The 18,350-nt window shown below is 41.2% G+C and overlaps 1 protein-coding gene across 1 annotated transcript in view; it reads left to right on the forward strand.

Annotated features, from left to right (window-relative positions):
• The window catches only part of LOC129818193 (G protein-coupled receptor kinase 6-like), a 53,171-nt gene that overhangs the window by 19,736 nt on the left and 15,085 nt on the right, over window positions 1-18,350 (forward strand). The window contains exons 4-13 of the mRNA XM_055873894.1: window positions 4,579-4,656; window positions 4,887-4,993; window positions 5,656-5,748; window positions 7,394-7,457; window positions 7,817-7,957; window positions 10,315-10,505; window positions 10,952-10,989; window positions 11,703-11,792; window positions 12,811-13,019; window positions 14,225-14,362. Coding sequence (XP_055729869.1) covers window positions 4,579-4,656; window positions 4,887-4,993; window positions 5,656-5,748; window positions 7,394-7,457; window positions 7,817-7,957; window positions 10,315-10,505; window positions 10,952-10,989; window positions 11,703-11,792; window positions 12,811-13,019; window positions 14,225-14,362 — 1,149 coding nt within the window. The remainder of the gene's footprint in view (window positions 1-4,578; window positions 4,657-4,886; window positions 4,994-5,655; window positions 5,749-7,393; window positions 7,458-7,816; window positions 7,958-10,314; window positions 10,506-10,951; window positions 10,990-11,702; window positions 11,793-12,810; window positions 13,020-14,224; window positions 14,363-18,350) is intronic.

Here is an 18,350-nt window from a genome sequence, read left to right on the forward strand (position 1 = left end):
ATGTATCTCAAGTTCTCATGTGTTAGGGGGAAGGAGAGGGGAAATCATTCAGTTGAAGGCATTCAGTTGTACAACTGACTAGGTATCCCCCTTTCCTTTCCCTCATGAAATACAGGATCTCTTGACTTCTGGGAGCAAAGGGTGGCGATCTGCGTCAATTTTCCGCCCTCCCTCCCCTCTACTTTTTCAGTGAATGCGCCCCGCACTACGCTCTTGTGGAATAATGTTTAGGTTCTACCCACCCAGGCCCGCGAGGGAAGGTGCAGTGTTAGGGGGTGATGTGGAGGTGCAGGGGGGGCAGCAGGTTAGCTAGCCTACCAGTGTGTTGTTCAGAGCCCCTACCTGTTGACTCAATGATAAACTTGATCTTCCTCTCTCCACCCTGGCTTACCCCCATAGCATTGCGTGGCATTCTTCTAAAATATTGTTCTGGAACACACACATACACACACGCGCGCTAGAGGTCTTCACGTGTCCAACAGGCCTGAAATTCTGAGGTCTGACCCGGGACCAGTGCAGTCCTAAATTATGACTTTTGTCTTTGATCCGGGTTGGGTCTGATATAATTGCCACGGATCTCGGGTATGTGCAATTAAAATGTATACTGACTGGACCCGATTGGACAGTGTTCTCTGTTAAAGAAGCCAATAAGGGGAATGTCTTCGTGAATGTCTTCGTGAATAAGTTTTCGTGAACAAAGATGAGAAGAATGTTGGCGCAGTCAAATGGACTGTGTGCAACTCGCTATTCAGGTTTGATGCAATTTTCTAACATTAATTTATTTTCATATTTGTTCTCATTTGTTTTTGTATATCATTATTATTATTGTAGGCCTATTTAATAAATATAAACCAGTTCTTTTAAATGAGGCAAAAAGTTTTAGTTTTTTTCATTTTGCTGAGATATTTTTGTTGGCTAAATGAAGTTCGAACTGTCTTTTTAAGTTTGTGCTACATATTTAGTTAAAAGATAGGTTAAAAGTAGGCCTGTTGTAAAATAAATAGGATTAGCCTCTTGCTGTAATTTGTTGGGTGGGCCTTTGGTAGGCACTCACGTTTGTTGGTAATTTCTGCAATATAAGCCTGTTCAAAACTTTTGTGAAGGTTGAAATAGGTGTTTTTATTTATTTCTGTTGAGCCATTTTCTTTGGCCAAATTAAGTTTAATGTTGTGTTTGCCGCAATATAATAGAATTACCGGTAGGCCTACTGTAGTGCTACTCCCACTCGAACCATGAAGAGGAAAAACCGAAGAGGGCAAGATGCAAAATAATGCCACAATATAATAACATGTTCGTATTTTCCTTATTAACAATGACTTGAATTACTTTTGATATTACTAATAAAGTCAAACTTTTGTGAAGGTATGGTGGGGTGTGGATATTATTAGGATTAGCTATGCAGGCCTATGAAGGCAGTGCGCACCAGCGTTCCAACTGACTCCTACAGTTGAACTTGAGGTGAGGAAGTATGTTTTGGGCCTATGAGGGTTACCAGCCTGTCGACTCAGAATAAATTATTCCGCTGCTCTGTCGTTCTCTACATACTTTAGTCTGAGACTGACATCATTTGAAGTCGTTTGTGATGATGAGGGGCACGAGGGGCGTTGTACAAGAAGTCATCAGCGATTGGATCGTATCTAATCAATCTGAATATCAAAGCTAAATTTTCAAACTTCCGCTTTACTTTCACCTGTGTTCTGGCTCTGGCCCAACCCATGGGTTTCTGGAGCAATCAGACGGCCCTGAATGTGTTCGCATTCGGTGAATGTTGGAGGAGGTTCTCAGGTCCAGACTTATTGCGGAGAAGAAACTAACGTCCATTGGAGTGGTGCAGCGTTTGGCCAGAGCAAGGAGTCTGGGTAGCCAGGCAACAGAGTTACTTACCCCTTTAATCTAACAATATAATGCTTATCTTTATTTAAAAAAAAAAAATGAATTAGCCTCTGTCTGTACGCCTATAGAGTACCACAGTATGAGTCATAATACCCATAAAACCTAGCGGTCAAACAAGGAAATGGTTCCAATCGTTTTTCCACCATACATTTTTCCCATGGGGGATTTTATAAACACTTCAAATAATGGCTGTGTTTCATGTAGGCTTACCGTGGTGTGATGATTTGATAACCGTGTAAATCTCTCTAGTACAAGGTGACTTATCAATATATTCTCCCGTATTTACCCCCCAAAATGAAATGCTAATGTGGCTATCATAAAGAACTACAAATGCCATGATGATCTGGATGAGACTGCCATCGAGGCAGGATTAACTATCTAATTTTAGCTACATATAGTAATGAATAAATTGGCTATATTTCTTTAAATTGACAATTCTTTGAATTATCTTGTGCAAGTTTTAAATTGACACAATACCTGTTAGCAAAGGTGTCAGCTAGATGACGTGCAGGAGCTTGCAGGGATTCATAGCCTTGCATGATGTCTACTTTGATGCTAATTAGCATTTTAGAATCAGAGTAAATAGAGCCGAATATATTGATAAAAGTCACTTTGTCCGAGAGAGATTTACATGGTTATCAAAACGTCATGCCAGGGTAAGCCTACGAAACAAAGCCCTTTATTTTAAGTTTTTATAAAATTCAATAAGGGAAAAATGAATGGTGGAACAACAATTGGAACCATTTCACTCTTTGACCGCTAGGTTTTATGGATTTTTGGTATTTATTATGATCCACATTAGCCGCAGTAAACGCATCAGCTACTATTACTGTGGTTCCACATGAAACATGACATAATGCATTAGCCAAGGACTGAAATACATACAATTAAAACACCACACACAGCCTACATTTCAGAACATACACACAATATCTAGGTCTAATACATAGTACAGTGCAAATTACAATACAGGATATATAAAATGGCTGTGTCTCTTCACAGTTCCCTTTGTGCACTAAGGTGTTTTTTAAACTGTTTTTTTTTTGTTGCTAGCTTGAGTTACCTGTTGTGGCAGAGAGTTCCATGTATTCATGGATCTATTTAATACTGTGTGTTTCCCAGCCTCTGTTCAATATTATGACACCTCCACTGTGGGGCTCTATATCTGTATAGTAGTAGTAGCCTATCTGACAAGTACAAAGAAATGTATATCTGTGTCAGAACTAAAATGTAAATGTAGAATGGGAACATGGTGCTTATATCTCGGTCTCTCTAGGGCTAGGCCTAAGCTTCTCTTCCTTTTTTATATACATTTTTTAAAATATTAAAATCATACAGTGGACGTCTAGGCCTATAGGAATGACATGATGCATTTAGCTCTCATCTCTGACAGCTGATCTGTGAAGTGGACAAATATAGTTTTTGAAAAGTAGAAACCAATAAAACAATAGGCTACAAAATGTTGATTATGCTCTACAACGAATAGTTTTTTCTTTCATTTGTTATAGGCAGTTAAGAACACATACTTGGCCAATATTGCTTGTTTATTGATGGCGCTGCCGGTTGGGGGGTTTCTTTTATCTCTCTTTCTACTCTTGGATATGAACGGGTCTCTCGACTCCGAACCGGAACTGGTCTGTTTGGGTCTGTTTTTCCACATGGGTCTGATTGTCCTTGGGTCCATTTGAACAGGTCTCTGTTTTCCTTTTTTTATTTGTATTTACATCTGGTTGGGTGGGAAAGCCATGGATCCATTTCGGACAGATCCAACTAACACACACACACACACACTCAGTCATGAGCCACCCACTTTATCTCCTTCCCTCTAACACATTATTACTCACACATGCTAATATTGATATGAGGAAGTGTCCTTGTAGCTAGATCCTCTCCGGTTGATTTAACAAATGCAAAAGCCAAGTAGGAAAAGGCTCAATGGGATGATAGCTAGTAGCATAATGAAGATAGTCAATGGCAGTAAAATGATGAATAGGTGGCTGACTTTATGAATTAAGAGAGAGCAGACAGTCATAACAGCTTTTATCAAGCAGTCTTCTCAAACTTCGTAAGTAGTGATCATGTCCTTTTACTGCACTGTCTCCTTCCTGCCTCGCACAGAGCCTGGGCTACATGAGAAGGAGCAAATGAGATTTGAACCGTCTCAACTGTCATTAACCATTATGGACAAGTTGTGCTGAGAGTCCATCGGAAGCACTTTAGAGTGAGGCTCTTAGCTTACTGTAAGTCATGCTGCTGGATGATGGCATGACACATGGGCTTGATGCTTTTGTACTTAGCAGGATTCGGGAATCAACAACACAGAGAGAAATATTAAAATAAAAAAGATTTTTGGAGTGGGACCCAGGCGTGTGGCTTTGTAGAACTGTGCCTTAGTGAAGGGATGTACTACTTACAGTAGGACTGGGTTGTGTTCAGTATGCATATTAAACTTGTTTAATGAACATACTCAGGTAGTATCTCTTCAGTTTCAAATAGTGTTTTACGGCTGCGTGCCTACTGAACATGACCCTGTGGTTGCAGTGATGTGGTATTTTGGTACCATCAGAGGTTGTACAGAAAGTACTAGATTGTAGGCTACTGTTATGTGGAAATAGTAGAACTGCCCTGTTAGAGCAGGTGTACGAGCGTTTGAATGATGTATGCTACTGTTTCTTCCCCCCACAGGCAGAGTATGAGGTCAGTCCAGATGAGAAGAGGAGGGAGTGTGCTCAGGAGCTCCTAGACAAGTACTTCAGCCCAAAGGTACAGTAGAAGAACACCTATTTTCAGCCAATGAGTGATTTGATGTCAAATATTCAATAATGGTGACGTGTGGTTTCCCGGGCCCAGATTAAAACTATTCACGGTCAAAAAATCTATTTCAATTAAGATACTCCATCGAGCATGCTTTTTAATTCAGGAGAGGGCTTAATCTGGGCCTATGACGTCATATATATGAAATACATGCTGTATTGTGTTCCATCCCCCTGTAGTCAGAGGATCATGTCCCTGAGTTGGGGGAGGAAATGATGGGTCAGTTTACAGAGAGACTGGAGCAGGAGCAGGAGCCCTGTAAAGAACTCTTCAACGAGTGCACCAAGTGAGTCTGTTAACACAGAAACCCAGTCACAGAGAATAAACTAACATCAATACTTACTTAGCATATGGGATATATTCAAGATGGGAAAAGGTCGATTTTTCTTTTTAATGATCATCACAGCATTATTCAACGAAGGAAGTCAGTTAAGAATAAAGGGTAATTTTCAGTGATAAAATATGCCAAGAGGCAGAATTTTGGAGTTTTCATTTAAATTGTCTCCTACATTGTGCAACATCCTGTGAACAGTTGTTCACACTTGTTGTATGGGCATGTCAACAGCATTGAGTGTATGTGGCGGCTGATGAAAATAGTTCTAATCAATCAACCCTAGCAACTTCAATCACCGCCATTCCATTCAGCAACATTTATATTCTAGAACATTCTCACAACTGTTCCAACAACATGAACTGACTCTTTATGTCATTCCTCCATCTGGTTGGGGTTAATTCATGTTTAGATGTGAACTGATGTTTGGGGAATAGTAGACAGAGAAATGGGCCCATGGCGTAGCAGCATGGTACATGTGTAGGGCCTGGAGATTTTCCTGGTCATGTGACCTGACCAGAAAAAACTCAAGGCCTTAGGGAGGGACCAGAGTATTTCCTGTTTAGGTCATGTAGTGGGCTGTATGTGTTCTGACTGTGTTCTGTCCTTTGTTGTAGACTGATCCATGACTACCTGAGCGTGGCTCCCTTCGCAGACTACCTCGACAGCATGTACTATAACCGATTCCTGCAGTGGAAGTGGCTGGAGAGGTATGGTAGCCTACTAGTTGAACTTGAAATCAAAGAGAAAATGACAAATACTCTCACACCCTTTTGCTGCTTCCCACACTTATGAGCACACACACATACACACACACTCTTATCAGCCTGAGAACCTCACCTCAACACAGCACGAGTGATTACATGTTACGGCAACTTCTCACCACTCCATAGTATCCTCCTAGTCACGTGTACTCCTCAACAATGGGGCTGGCTGTGTTTTTGATATGCTCTGCTGTTAATTCTCCTATTGCTGTGATTTATATACATATATTAGCGTCTCTCAAGGTTTCCTCCTATCTAGAGTTATTCTTATCAACTGTTCCTCAACTTGGTCTCATGGGTTTTTAGGCCAGTTTACCGTTAAGAGCTTTGTGACAAATGTATTTGTTAAAAGCTCTACACAATGCACATACAATGTTATGAAGCGATTGATAGTGTTCAGGATAGTGGCATTGTGATGTACTGTATAACCTACACTTTTGGTTTCGTTTACATTCATACTCATATTTCAAATCAAGCTTTATTTATACAGCACATTTCAGACATGGAATGCTACACAATGTGCTTTACAGGAAAAAACTAAACTGAAATATTTACTACACAATTAACATAAGAGGATGAAAAGCAAAAGAATAGCAATAGAAACTGAACGACTAAAAAGCACCCTGAGCAAAAGCAAAGCTAAAAAGGTATGTTTTAAGATCTCATATAAATATGTCCACAGTTTCGGCCCCCCTCGGGTTCTCTGGCAGGCTATTCCAGATGGTTGGGGCGTAATAACTAAAGGCTGCCTTTCCCTGCCTCGTGGTCCTAGGCTTTGGGATAGATAAACGGCCAGTGCCAGAGGACCTGAGAGACCTACTGGGTACATAACTTTAACGCATGTCTGACATGCATTGGGGTGCACAATCATGGATTGATTTTAAAAACCAATAGAAGAATCTTAAAATGTATTCTAAAACTCACAGGCAGCCAGTGCAGAGACCTTAAAACTGGTTTAATATGTTCTCTCCGTCTGGTCCTATATGGGCCATTTAAAGACCTTTAGCCCAGCAGGCCTATCATACATGGAATGGTCTCTATATTTATTTACATTTGCAAACAGAACATGTCTCCACTCATCAGCCTAGCAGAGAGGCAAGGCTTGTGCAATGCCCTTCCCATAATAGTCATAGATTAAGTTTACCCACACACTTTCATCACTTTGGCTGTTTCGTAAATTGCACTTTTAGTGCACTACTTTTGACCAGGTCCCATAGAGTTCTGGTCAAAAGTAGTGCACTATGTAGGGAATAGAGTGCCATTTGGGACGCATACTTTGACTCACAGTAAATATGCCAACACTTGTTAAAGGCCTTAAGAAAGTTGTCTCATCTTGTCTTTGGTGCTGGGCCAAACTCAAGTCTTTCTTTACAAGATAAAACAGAATATTTGACAGAATAGTATTTTTAAAGCAAAAACATTGTTAAAGTGTAATGGTCAAGCCGTTTACTTACAAAGTCAGATGTGTATGTTCCTGTGCGTTGCTGCTGTACAGTCAGTGTATGTCCATGAAGTTGAGCAAATTTGCCCCACATTGGACAATAAAGTTGTGTTGTTTTCTATTGTATTGACCCTCTTCTCTGTGTCATAGGCAGCCAGTCACCAAGAACACATTCCGACAGTACAGGGTATTAGGAAAGGGAGGCTTTGGTGAGGTAAGGACTCTCTCTGTTTCTCTCTAACTAAAGCATCCTTTCATTTCGAATGAGATTTTAGAAGTGGATAATGAGAAATAAAGTTAGTCTCTTCATCAACTTGTAAATGATCAACAAGGTCCAACAAGGATCTGTCTGGATGTAATTTGATGGGCCTATACAATTATAAACTGTGTGTTTGGGAAATAACTGCCATTTAACTGGTGTCATCTTGTGGTGTGAAATGGGTCATGCCACCATTACATTGTATTTACTGGGTCAAAGAGTAGACATTGCAATGGGGTGTTCATCACTTTTCTCTTGACCCCCCCCCACCCTCCTCCTCTCCCTTTCTCTCTCTCATCCACTTCTCTCGTCAGGTGTGTGCTTGCCAGGTGCGAGCCACAGGAAAGATGTACGCGTGTAAGAAGTTGGAGAAGAAGAGGATTAAGAAGAGGAAAGGAGAGTCCATGGCCTTGAACGAGAAGCAGATTTTAGAGAAAGTCAACAGTAGGTTTGTAGTAAGTATTCGAGCTACCTACTTACATACGTGACAAATGGTAGGCGGTATAAGATATGCACTGTATGTAGGGTTGTGCGATATCAAATTTAATTTGAATATATGTTTTAGCGCAATGTTCCAAATGCCTTTATCGCAAGTCTCTAGGTTTTTATTTGGTCTCGTCTCCTTCACTCCTTCTGTGCTGTGTGCACTGTGCACCTTCCCACTCGCACACAGACACCAAGCCCAGCCCCTTGCCACCCACAGCAACAAAGATAAAAGATCACTTCTTCCTGTCTGACAACAAACAGTTTCAACTCGCTATTTGCATTTGAGGTTTGGTCAATGTCCCCTTCTAACGATACCCTTTTTATGTCTCAACTTCCAAAATGTAGAATAGAGTAGACCCTACTAAAACGGGAGTTATCAATGAACATGATTGTGGAAAATGAATGCTCAGTTTTTGCAGTACCGTAAGCAGCATTTTAGCTACATACTATTATGTGCTAGCTCTCTAGTCTGTGTTTTATAAATAAGCATTTATATAAGGAATTGGCAACTGTTCTCATTCTGAGAAGTAAGCATCTTATCCAGGTTGGCCACTTGATTTCAACATCTAAACAAAGTGAACAGGCTGTTGTTCAAACAGTTGGAGATGGACAGGAGCGTGTGTTCATAATAGTTCAGCTGTTCTACCTTGTTAGCAAGCATATAGATCCAAGTTGGCTAGACTTGAAATACAAATATTAGCTGGCTACTCACTAGAGATTGTTTGAGATCTGTGTTCATTTTCTATAATGCCTGCCTCAAGTATTTGGTCATTATTGGTGGATGTGCATGGTTCTGGTTAAATTTGTAACAAAAAGGGCATTTTCATCGACAGACATGAAAGCCAGATCAGTGATTATTGCAAAAAAAGCATGTTAAACTATACGGAACAAGAATATACCCACTGGGGAGCCAGGCTCAGCCAATCATAATTAGTTTTTCCCCACAAAAGGGCTTTATTACAGACAGAAATACTCCTGAGTTTCATCAGTTGTCCAGGTGGCTGGTCTGACGATCCCGCAGGCCAAGAAGCCGGATATGGATATCATGGGCTGGCATGGTAAAACATGGTGTGTGGTTGTGAGGCCTGTTAGACGTACTGCAAAATTCTCTAAAATGACATTGGTGGTGGCTTATGGTAGAGAAATGAACATTCAATTCTCAGGCAACAACTCTGATGGACATTCCTGCGAGACATCTGTGGCATTGTGTTCTGTGACACAACTGCACATTTTAGAGTGGCATTTTATTGTCCCCATCACAAGGTGCACCTGTGTAATGATCATGCTGTTTAATCAACTTCTTGAAATGCCACACCTGTCAGGTGGATGGATTATCTTGGCAAAAGAGAAATGCTCACTAACAGGGATGTAAACACATTTTTGCACAAAATTTGAGAGAAATAAGCTTTTTGTGTGGATGGAAAATTTCAGGGATCTTTTATTTCAGCTCATAAAGCATGGGACCAACACTTTGCATGTTGCTTTTATATTTTTATTCAGTATATTTTCATAATATAATGTAATTATTAGTAGGTCTTGTGTTTGTGGAAGGCTTATATTTAGCCTAGGTATAATTTTTCAAGCCCCGATTTAGATTACATTATGTCATTCCTAACTGTTTGAAATGCAGTGTATTGACCTTAAATTGTCCAACAAAGCTTATTTAGAGAAAAGTTTAACAAAACAGATTTTGACTCGCCCATAAGTTTGAATTTAAAAAAAAATTGGGCTAAAAATCCTATCTGTATGTACCGTATATGTAATATATTTAATGTATACAGTACATGATCTACATTCATATATTATGCTGCACCACTTACTCATATTTCGACCAAAGATGTCAAGATGTCTGAACTCATCGAATTCAACTGTTGACCGCAACATAAACACTTTTGACCAGTTGAGTCTAGATGGCTCTTCCAGACGACTGTGTGATAGCTCTTAATAATAATAAAAACAACACTAGTAATTAAAAGATAACATCAGGGTTTGGTTCAGTGGGGTTTGTTTTCATTTCAAGTGACCCACCCCACACAACCCATTTTAGACTTGTTTTATTTGGACATCCATCAGTCGGTGATCCAATGTTCTGGCCAAAAGTGGGCTTAGATGTTCATTCTGTTTCCCACATACACTCCTCTCCTTTTCTTAACTCATAGCTTCGAACTGGTCTCTAAACCCAGGGTATTCATTAGGGCACACCATAACAGAATGTAGCGAAAACAAGCGCTTATTGGACAAGTTCAGGTAGTCCCTCCCTGTTTAAGTCTGTTTTCTTTTGTTTGGTGCCTAATGAATATGACCGTGTTGTCTGTCTCTCATGGAGGTGAGTCTAGCGTACGCCTATGAGACGAAGGACGCTCTGTGTCTGGTGCTCACCCTGATGAACGGGGGAGACCTCAAGTTCCACATCTACCACATGGGAGACGCTGGCTTTGAGGAGAAGAGGGCTGTGTTCTACTCTGCCGAGCTGGCCTGTGGCCTGGAGGACCTGCACAGAGAGAGGATCGTCTACAGGTGGGGCTGCACACACAGTCTCACACACACACAGGCACATATGCATACACACACACACACAAGGCTGTTCTAAGGGAATGGTTTAGCGGGTACTCAGCTTTCTGCTTACAAGGCTGCAGGAACTTTATGGAGCATATTTAGTGTTTACACAAGTATCAGCTTACAAGGGCGGATGGAGAGAAAGAGAGAGAGCGCTTCATGTTTTCAAAAGGGAGAGAGAGAAATGGAGAGAGGGAGAATGATGGCTAGCAAGATGTAGATTGAAAGAAAGGGGGGGAGAGAGGGAGAACAATAGATAGCAAGATGTAGAGAGAAACAAAGAGAAGGAGCGATGGAGAGCTTGTCAAAGTTTTGTAAATCTGTCTCTCGGCTGCTCACAATGCTGTTGGAGGCGATAAAAGTTAGTTCTTAGTTTCATAACTCCTGGTATTTCTCTCTTCTTCCAGGGACCTGAAGCCTGAGAACATACTATTGGACGACCATGGTGAGTAGAGATAGCAATAATATGAATGCCCACTTGTATACAAGTAAATAAATATTCTAATGGACCAACCCTGGTCTTGGAGACCAACCATGGTCCTGGAACAATAGCCTGCATACCTTGTTGTTCCAGCTGAGCACTACTTTAAAACAATTGATTCAACTAATCAAGGTCTTGATGATTAATAGATCCGGTGTGTTTGTGATGGGCTGGAACAAAAGCCTGCACACATTCTGTAGCTCTCTGTAGCCAGACCTTACTGCTTGTGTGAACCAAGGCTACCATTCTGTTATTCACCAATAGAGGGAGCAGATTGTCTATGAAAAGACTTGTCTCAAGATGAGGGCTCCTGCTTTCTCAAGGTTGTCAGTGAATTTTGCTACCACTGAATGGAGCTCTTTAGCAAAATAACATAGATAATGTTTCCACAGTATGTGGCTTTCATGAGATCTGCTTTGACCAAAGGAAGCCCTCTATTGATATACATAGTCTCTTGTCCAGACTCCAGACTGGAGATAGCCTGTCAAATGACATCGGATTGAAGGGTATGCTATGTAATACTGTATGTGTCTTGTTGTGTTGTGTCGTGATTGGCCGTACCCGGGGATCTCCATTGATATGCATCGTCTGTGGGGATAGCATGTCATATGACACAAGGTTAACTGTTCCAGCATTAGGCAGTGTACTGTAACACAGTGTGTGATGTGTTCCTTTAGGCCATATCCGGATATCAGACCTGGGGTTGGCTGTCCACGTGCCCGAGGGAGAGACTATCAAGGGTCGAGTTGGCACCGTTGGGTACATGGGTAAGTACATTCAACAACATTCAACAAAAGATATTTAACATATTTTTTTTCAGATACTGTTCCTGTACTGTATAATGAACAGTACCAATATACAAGGAACAAAAATATAAACTCAACATGTAAAGTGTTGGTCCCATGTTTCATGAGCTGAAATAAAAAATCCCCAAAATGTTCCATACGCACAAAAAGATTATTTCTCTCAAATGTTGTGCAAATTTCTTTACATCCCTGTTATTGAGCATTTCTCCTTTGTCAAGATATTCCATCCACTTGACGGGTGTGGCATATCAAGAAGCTTATCAAACAGCATGATCGTTACACAGATGCACCTTGTACTGTGGACAATAAAAGGCACTCTAAAATGTGCAGTTTTGTCACAGAACACAATGCCACAGATGTCTCAAATTTTGAGGTAGAGTGCAATTGGCATGCTGACTGCAGGAATGTCCACCAGAGCTGTTGCTACCATAAACTGCTTCCAATCTCGTTTTAGAGAATTTACGTAGAGAATTTACGCAGTACGTCCAACAGGTCTCACAACCGCAGACAACGTATAACCACGCTAGACCTTGATCTCCACATCCAGCTTCTTCACCTGCGGGATCGTCTGAGGGGTGCTAGGGTTGTGTTGAGGAGTATTTCTGTCTGTAATAAAGCCCTTTTGTGGGGAAAAACGTATTCTGATTGGCTGTGCCTGGCTCCCCAGTGGTAGGGCCTGGATGCCAAGTGGGTGGGCCTTTGCCCTCTTATGCCCACCCATGACTGTCCCCCTGCCCAGTCATGTGAAATCCATAGATTAGGGCCTAATGAATTTATTTAAATTGACTGATTTCCTTATATGAGCTGTAACTCAGTAAAATCTTTGAAATTGTTGCGTGTTGTATTTATATTTTTGTTTAGTATAAATGAACGACATTCATAAAGTCATAAGTATTACGTAAATGCTTCGTAATCATGTGTCTGTTTGTGTGCGCATACGTATGTATGCGTGCCTGTCATCCTAATGTGTGTGTGTCAGCTCCGGAGGTGGTTAAGAATGAGCGCTACACATTCAGCCCAGACTGGTGGGCGCTGGGCTGTCTGCTGTATGAGATGATCGAGGGCCAGTCTCCCTTCCAGCAGCGCAAGAAGAAGATCAAACGTGAGGAAGTGGAGAGGCTGGTCAGAGACGTGGAGGAGGAGTACTCAGACAAGTTCTCAGAGGACACCAAGTCCCTCTGCAAAATGGTACTGGACTGCAGTACCTCTTCATATTATCAGCAACATGAGATCATGCTTTGTCTGTTGGCAAAGGCATTTGCTTTGCATATCAAAATATATCTTTATAGTACTGACTTTTATTTGTGAAGGCAGCGTCATGTTTAAAAAAAGAATTTGCATTCGTGACGTACGTGCATGAAGGACGCTTTTATTCCGTTTTTTTATGACTTCTAATATAAGCACAAAAGGTTGTCTTTGATGATTTGAAAACTCCAAACACATAGTCCCAGTCAGTATCCACATAATAATAAGGAATTCTCCTCGACCATGCCCATAAATTGGGGAAAACCAACATTCTTTCCTATTGAACCCCATTGTAAGAGGCAACTTCGTCGTTGATGTTATACAGAAACAACAAAATATGCCGAGAAGCTGCTGTGTTGAATTTCATTACCTTCTAATTAAGATTAAATTAACTCCAACCCTGACGTGTACATTTATCCAAAGCTGGTCCTTTGGTTTACTCTGTAGTCAATAATGAAAGTTAGTTGACAGAGGATCATGTTTTTTTTCTTCTACATAAACTATATATACAAAAATCATGTAGCCAGGTCAAAAATCCCAACCCACAGTTCGTAATGCGCCCATGTAGGGAAATACAGCCTGCGAGAAGAGCCCTGTGGCTTGAGGCTATTTGGTGTGGTAAATGTGGGGATGCGTAGGCTACACGTAGCTATGTGTGTGTGTGTGGAAAACATTTAATCACAGTTAAGACATTTAACTTGTTAAGTACAGCCCGTTTGTAACTCCACTCACTACTTGTAGCTGTATAGTCCGTTTGTTTGTGTTGTTGGTCTTGGCTAGCTTATTGTTCCGGTCGGTAGCTAACTAGCACTCACTCACTTAAGTGGCTGCTAGCATCGTCATGAAACGGGGCATTAGGGAAGCCGTACAATATACCGTTTTTTAAGTAGGGAGAATGTTAGGGAGCAGGCAATGTTGAATCTTTAGACACATTTTTCTTTAAATGTAGTTTTATAATGAACTAAAACAAGCAGACAAGAAAATAGCTTTGAAAAGGTCAAGTTTTTGCTGTGAGCCAATGGGGTAACCTAGGTAACCATCTATTACCGACTGGGTCTATACAGCAGATCAGTCAATCATTCATCAGTATAACATATTTACTTTGTTGCTTAGTAACACTGCTATCTCTCACTCTTGTCTCCGCCCAGCTGCTGGCCAAAGAGCCCAGTGAGAGGCTGGGCTGCCAGGGGGAGGGTGCTACGGAGGTGAAGGCCCACCACATCTTCCGATCCATCAACTTTAAAAGGCTGAAGGCTGGCAGGCTGAAGGCCCCCTTCACCCCTGATGTAAGGAAACACACCGTGTGGTCCAATCTGTTCACTGTACAGACGTCATCCTCCATAATGCATAATTTAGATTCCAAGAGTGACACATGTAGTGACGTTGTCATGGCATGAAACATCTAGCCTTTCTGTCTTTATATGGTAGTCTTCTTGGTTAGAATGAATGAGCTGCCTCCACTTGATGTGATTGCGTGTGTGCACGCATGTGTTTAGTGTATTACAAAGTAGGATTGAAATAGATGTGATTCGGTCATTGATCTATACAAAATACTCCATAATGTCAAAGGGATACTTCAGGATTTTTACAATGAGGCCCTTTATCTACTTTCCCAGTCAGATGAACTTGTGGATGCCATTTTTAAGTCTGCTAGCCGATACTATTAGACTTCCAGTCATTGCGCTAATGCTAGTTAGCATTGGCTCGCAAAACTACCTTTAACTTCCTTCATACTGGACACAGACACATACAAATTGTATCCATGAGTTGGGGAAGTAGATAATGGCCTCATTGAGAAAATCCCAAAGTATCCCTTCAAAGTGAAAATATATATTTTTTTACAAATGAAATAACTCTGTCCACCATACATACAACATCTGTAAGGTCCCGCATGACCCCAAGTCACTTTGGATAAAAGCGGTTACTAAATGGCATATGCATTTGGAAAGTATTCAGACTCCTTCCCTTTGTTCACATTTTTTTATGTTACAAATGGATAAAATATATATTTTGCCTCAATCTACACACAAAAACTGCTTTTTTGAAATTTGTGCACATTTATAAAAGGACATCTGAAATCTGACATTTACATAAGTATTCAGAACCTTTACTTAGTACTTTGTTAAAGCACCTTTGGCAGCGATTACAGCCTCGAGTCATCTTGGATATGACACTACCTTATTTACATAAGTATTCAGGCACTTGCTATGAGACTCAAAATGTAACACACACCTGTCTATATAAGGTCCCACAGTTGACAGTGCATGTCAGAGAAAAAAACAAGCCATGAGGTCTGTTAGGTTCTAATTCTAAGAGTAAAACACTCAACGGACATTATGAAAGCTTAACCAAGTTTATTTATATAGCTGCATTCAGACAAAACATGTTTCCACCACCACAAGTATATATGCTCCAATTTAGGCACTCCTCCTTCTCTCCAATCCTTACATCTATTATGGTTTGACAGGAAGACAAAGTAATAGGGTAATAAACCATAATTTCTCCCTTAAGGGGATCTGAACTGACCTCAACCCCTCATTTTCCTAATCCACAGATGTTCACCCGTTTCCCCTATAGCAATCCTGTGTCTTCCTCCTGTCCACCAAGCACATTCCAAAGCCATCTGGCTCCTAGAGATAACCATTCACTTCTGATGTAAAAACCCTCTAAACCTCAGCACTCCATCATTGACATGAATAAGTATATTCTCAGAACCCAAAAGGTCGAAGAAATTGTCTGTTGCACTCCAAGACAGGATTGTGTCGAGGCACAGATCTGGGGAAGGGTACCAAAAATATTCTGCAGCATTGAAGGTCCCCAAGAACACAGTGGCCTCCATAATTCTTAAATGGAAGAAGTTTGGAACCACCAAGACTCTTCCTAGAGCTGAGCTATTGGGGGAGAAGGGCCTTGGTCAGGGAGGTGACCAAGAACCCGATGGTGACTCTGACAGAGCTCCAGATGTCCTCTGTGGAGATAGGAGAACCTTCCAGAAGGACAACCATCTCTGCAGCACTCCACCAATCAGGCCTTAATAGTAGAGTGGCCAGACGGTAGCTACTCCTCAGTAAATGGCACATTGACAGCAAAATTCCAGTTTGCTAAAAGGCACCTAAAGGACTCTCAGACCATGAGTAATAAAATAAAAAATAAAAATGTAACTATTTGGCCTGAATGCCAAGCGTCACGTCTGTAGGGAACATGGCACCATCCCTACGGGGAAGCATGGTGGTGGCAGCATCATGTTGTGGGGATGTTTTTCAGTGGCAGGGACTGGAAGACTAGTCAGGAATGAGCCAAAGATGAACAGAGCAAAGTAGAGAGAGATCCTTGATGGAAACCTGCTCCAGAGCGCTCAGGACCTTAGACTGGAGCAAAGGTTCACCTTCCAACAGGACAATGACTCTAAGCATACAGCCAAGACAACGCAGGAGTGACTTCGGCACAAGTCTCAATGTCCTTGAGTGGCCCAGCCAGAGCCCGGACTTGAACCTGATCTAACATCTCTGGAGAGACCTGAAAATAGCTGTGCAGTGACACTCCCCATCCAACCTGACAGAGATGTGGCTCTGTAGAGAAGACTGGGACAAACGCCCCAAATACACGTGTGCCAAACTTGTAGTGTCATACCCAAGAAGACAAGACTGTAATCGCTGCCAAACTTGTATAGATCGATGAGGGGGGTAATGATTTAATCAATTGTAGAATAAGGCTATCACAAAATGTGGAAAAAGTCAAAGGGTCTGAATACTTTCCAAATGCATTTCAAGCACAGACTCAACTACAAAGACCAGAGAGCTTTTCACAAGCCTCATAAAGGGCAGTGATTGGTAGATCAAATCAGTCATTGAATATCTCTTTTAAAGGCAGCTGTTTCTATCTCGGTATCAAATAATTTCTGGGTAACAATTAAGTACCTTACTGTTATTAATATATTTTTTTAAATGGATAAAAAGAGACAAAAATAGCTTCTTAGCAAAGAGCAATTTCTCAAGCAAGAATTTTGCCAGAACTGGCTGGGAGTGGCCTGATTTGAGGGGCTTAATTGGACAAGATTATGGGAGGGATATGTAATCTGAAAACAAGCTGTAATTGGAAACTCTTTGTTATTGGTCTAAACTCCATCCCACCAAAACAGGATAAAATTTCAGGTGGTCTTTACAAACCGCTCTTCCACTAAAAGGACATTATCATTTTCACAATTTCATAGTGGGCAAATACAAACTGACAGAGCTAGAGAAGGATGGGAGAAAATCCTCATACAGGTGTACAGATCTTGTAGTGTCAACCTGAAGAATGGTGCCGGAGGGGGGATGGCTGCCGTTTTACTGGCTCCTAACCAATTGTGCTATTTTGTGTGTTTTTTCGCATTGTTTGTAACTTATTTTGTACATAATGTTGATGCTACCTTCTCTTATGACCAAAAAGAGCTTCTGGATATCAGAACAGCGATTACTCACCTCGACAAAGATTTGTTCTTTAATGAGTCTGACACAAAGAATATAATGTCTAGTTTGAGAAACAGACGCCTCACAAGTCCTGAACTGACAGCTTCATTAAATAGTACCCGCAAAACACCAGTCTCAACGTCAACAGTGAAGAGGCGACTCCGGGATGCTGGCCTTCTAGGCAGAGTTCCTCTGTCCGTGTCTGTGTTATTTTGGCCATCTTAATCTTTTCTTTTTATTGGCCAGTCTGAGATATGGCTTTTTCTTTGCAACTCTGCCTAGAAGGCCAGTTCACTGTTGACGTTGAGACTGGTGTTTTGCGGGTACTATTTAATGAAGCTGCCAGTTGAGGACTTGTGAGGCGTCTGTTTCTCAAACTAGACACTAATGTACTTGTCCTCTTGCTCAGTTGTGCACCGGGGCCTCCCACTCCTCTTTCTATTCTGGCTAGAGCCAATTTGCACTGTTCTGTGAAGGGAGTAGTTAGTACACAGCGCTGTACGAGATCTTTAGTTTCTTGGTAATTTCTCACATGCAATAGCAATCATTTCTCAGAACAAGAATAGACTGACGAGTTTCAGAAGAAAGATCTTTGTTTCTGGGTATTTTGAGCCTGTTATCGAACCCACAAATGCTGATGCTCCAGATACTCAACTAGTCAAAAGAAGACCAGTTTTATTGCTTCTTTAATCAGGACAACAGTTTTCAGCTGTGCTAACAGAATTGCAAAAGGGTTTTCTAATGATCAATTAGCCTTATAAAATTATAAACTTGGCTTAGCTAACACGACGTGCCATTGGAACACAGGAGTGATGGTTGCTGATAA

The sequence above is a fragment of the Salvelinus fontinalis genome, chromosome 2 (assembly GCF_029448725.1).
Source record: "Salvelinus fontinalis isolate EN_2023a chromosome 2, ASM2944872v1, whole genome shotgun sequence".
NCBI lineage: Eukaryota > Metazoa > Chordata > Actinopteri > Salmoniformes > Salmonidae > Salvelinus > Salvelinus fontinalis.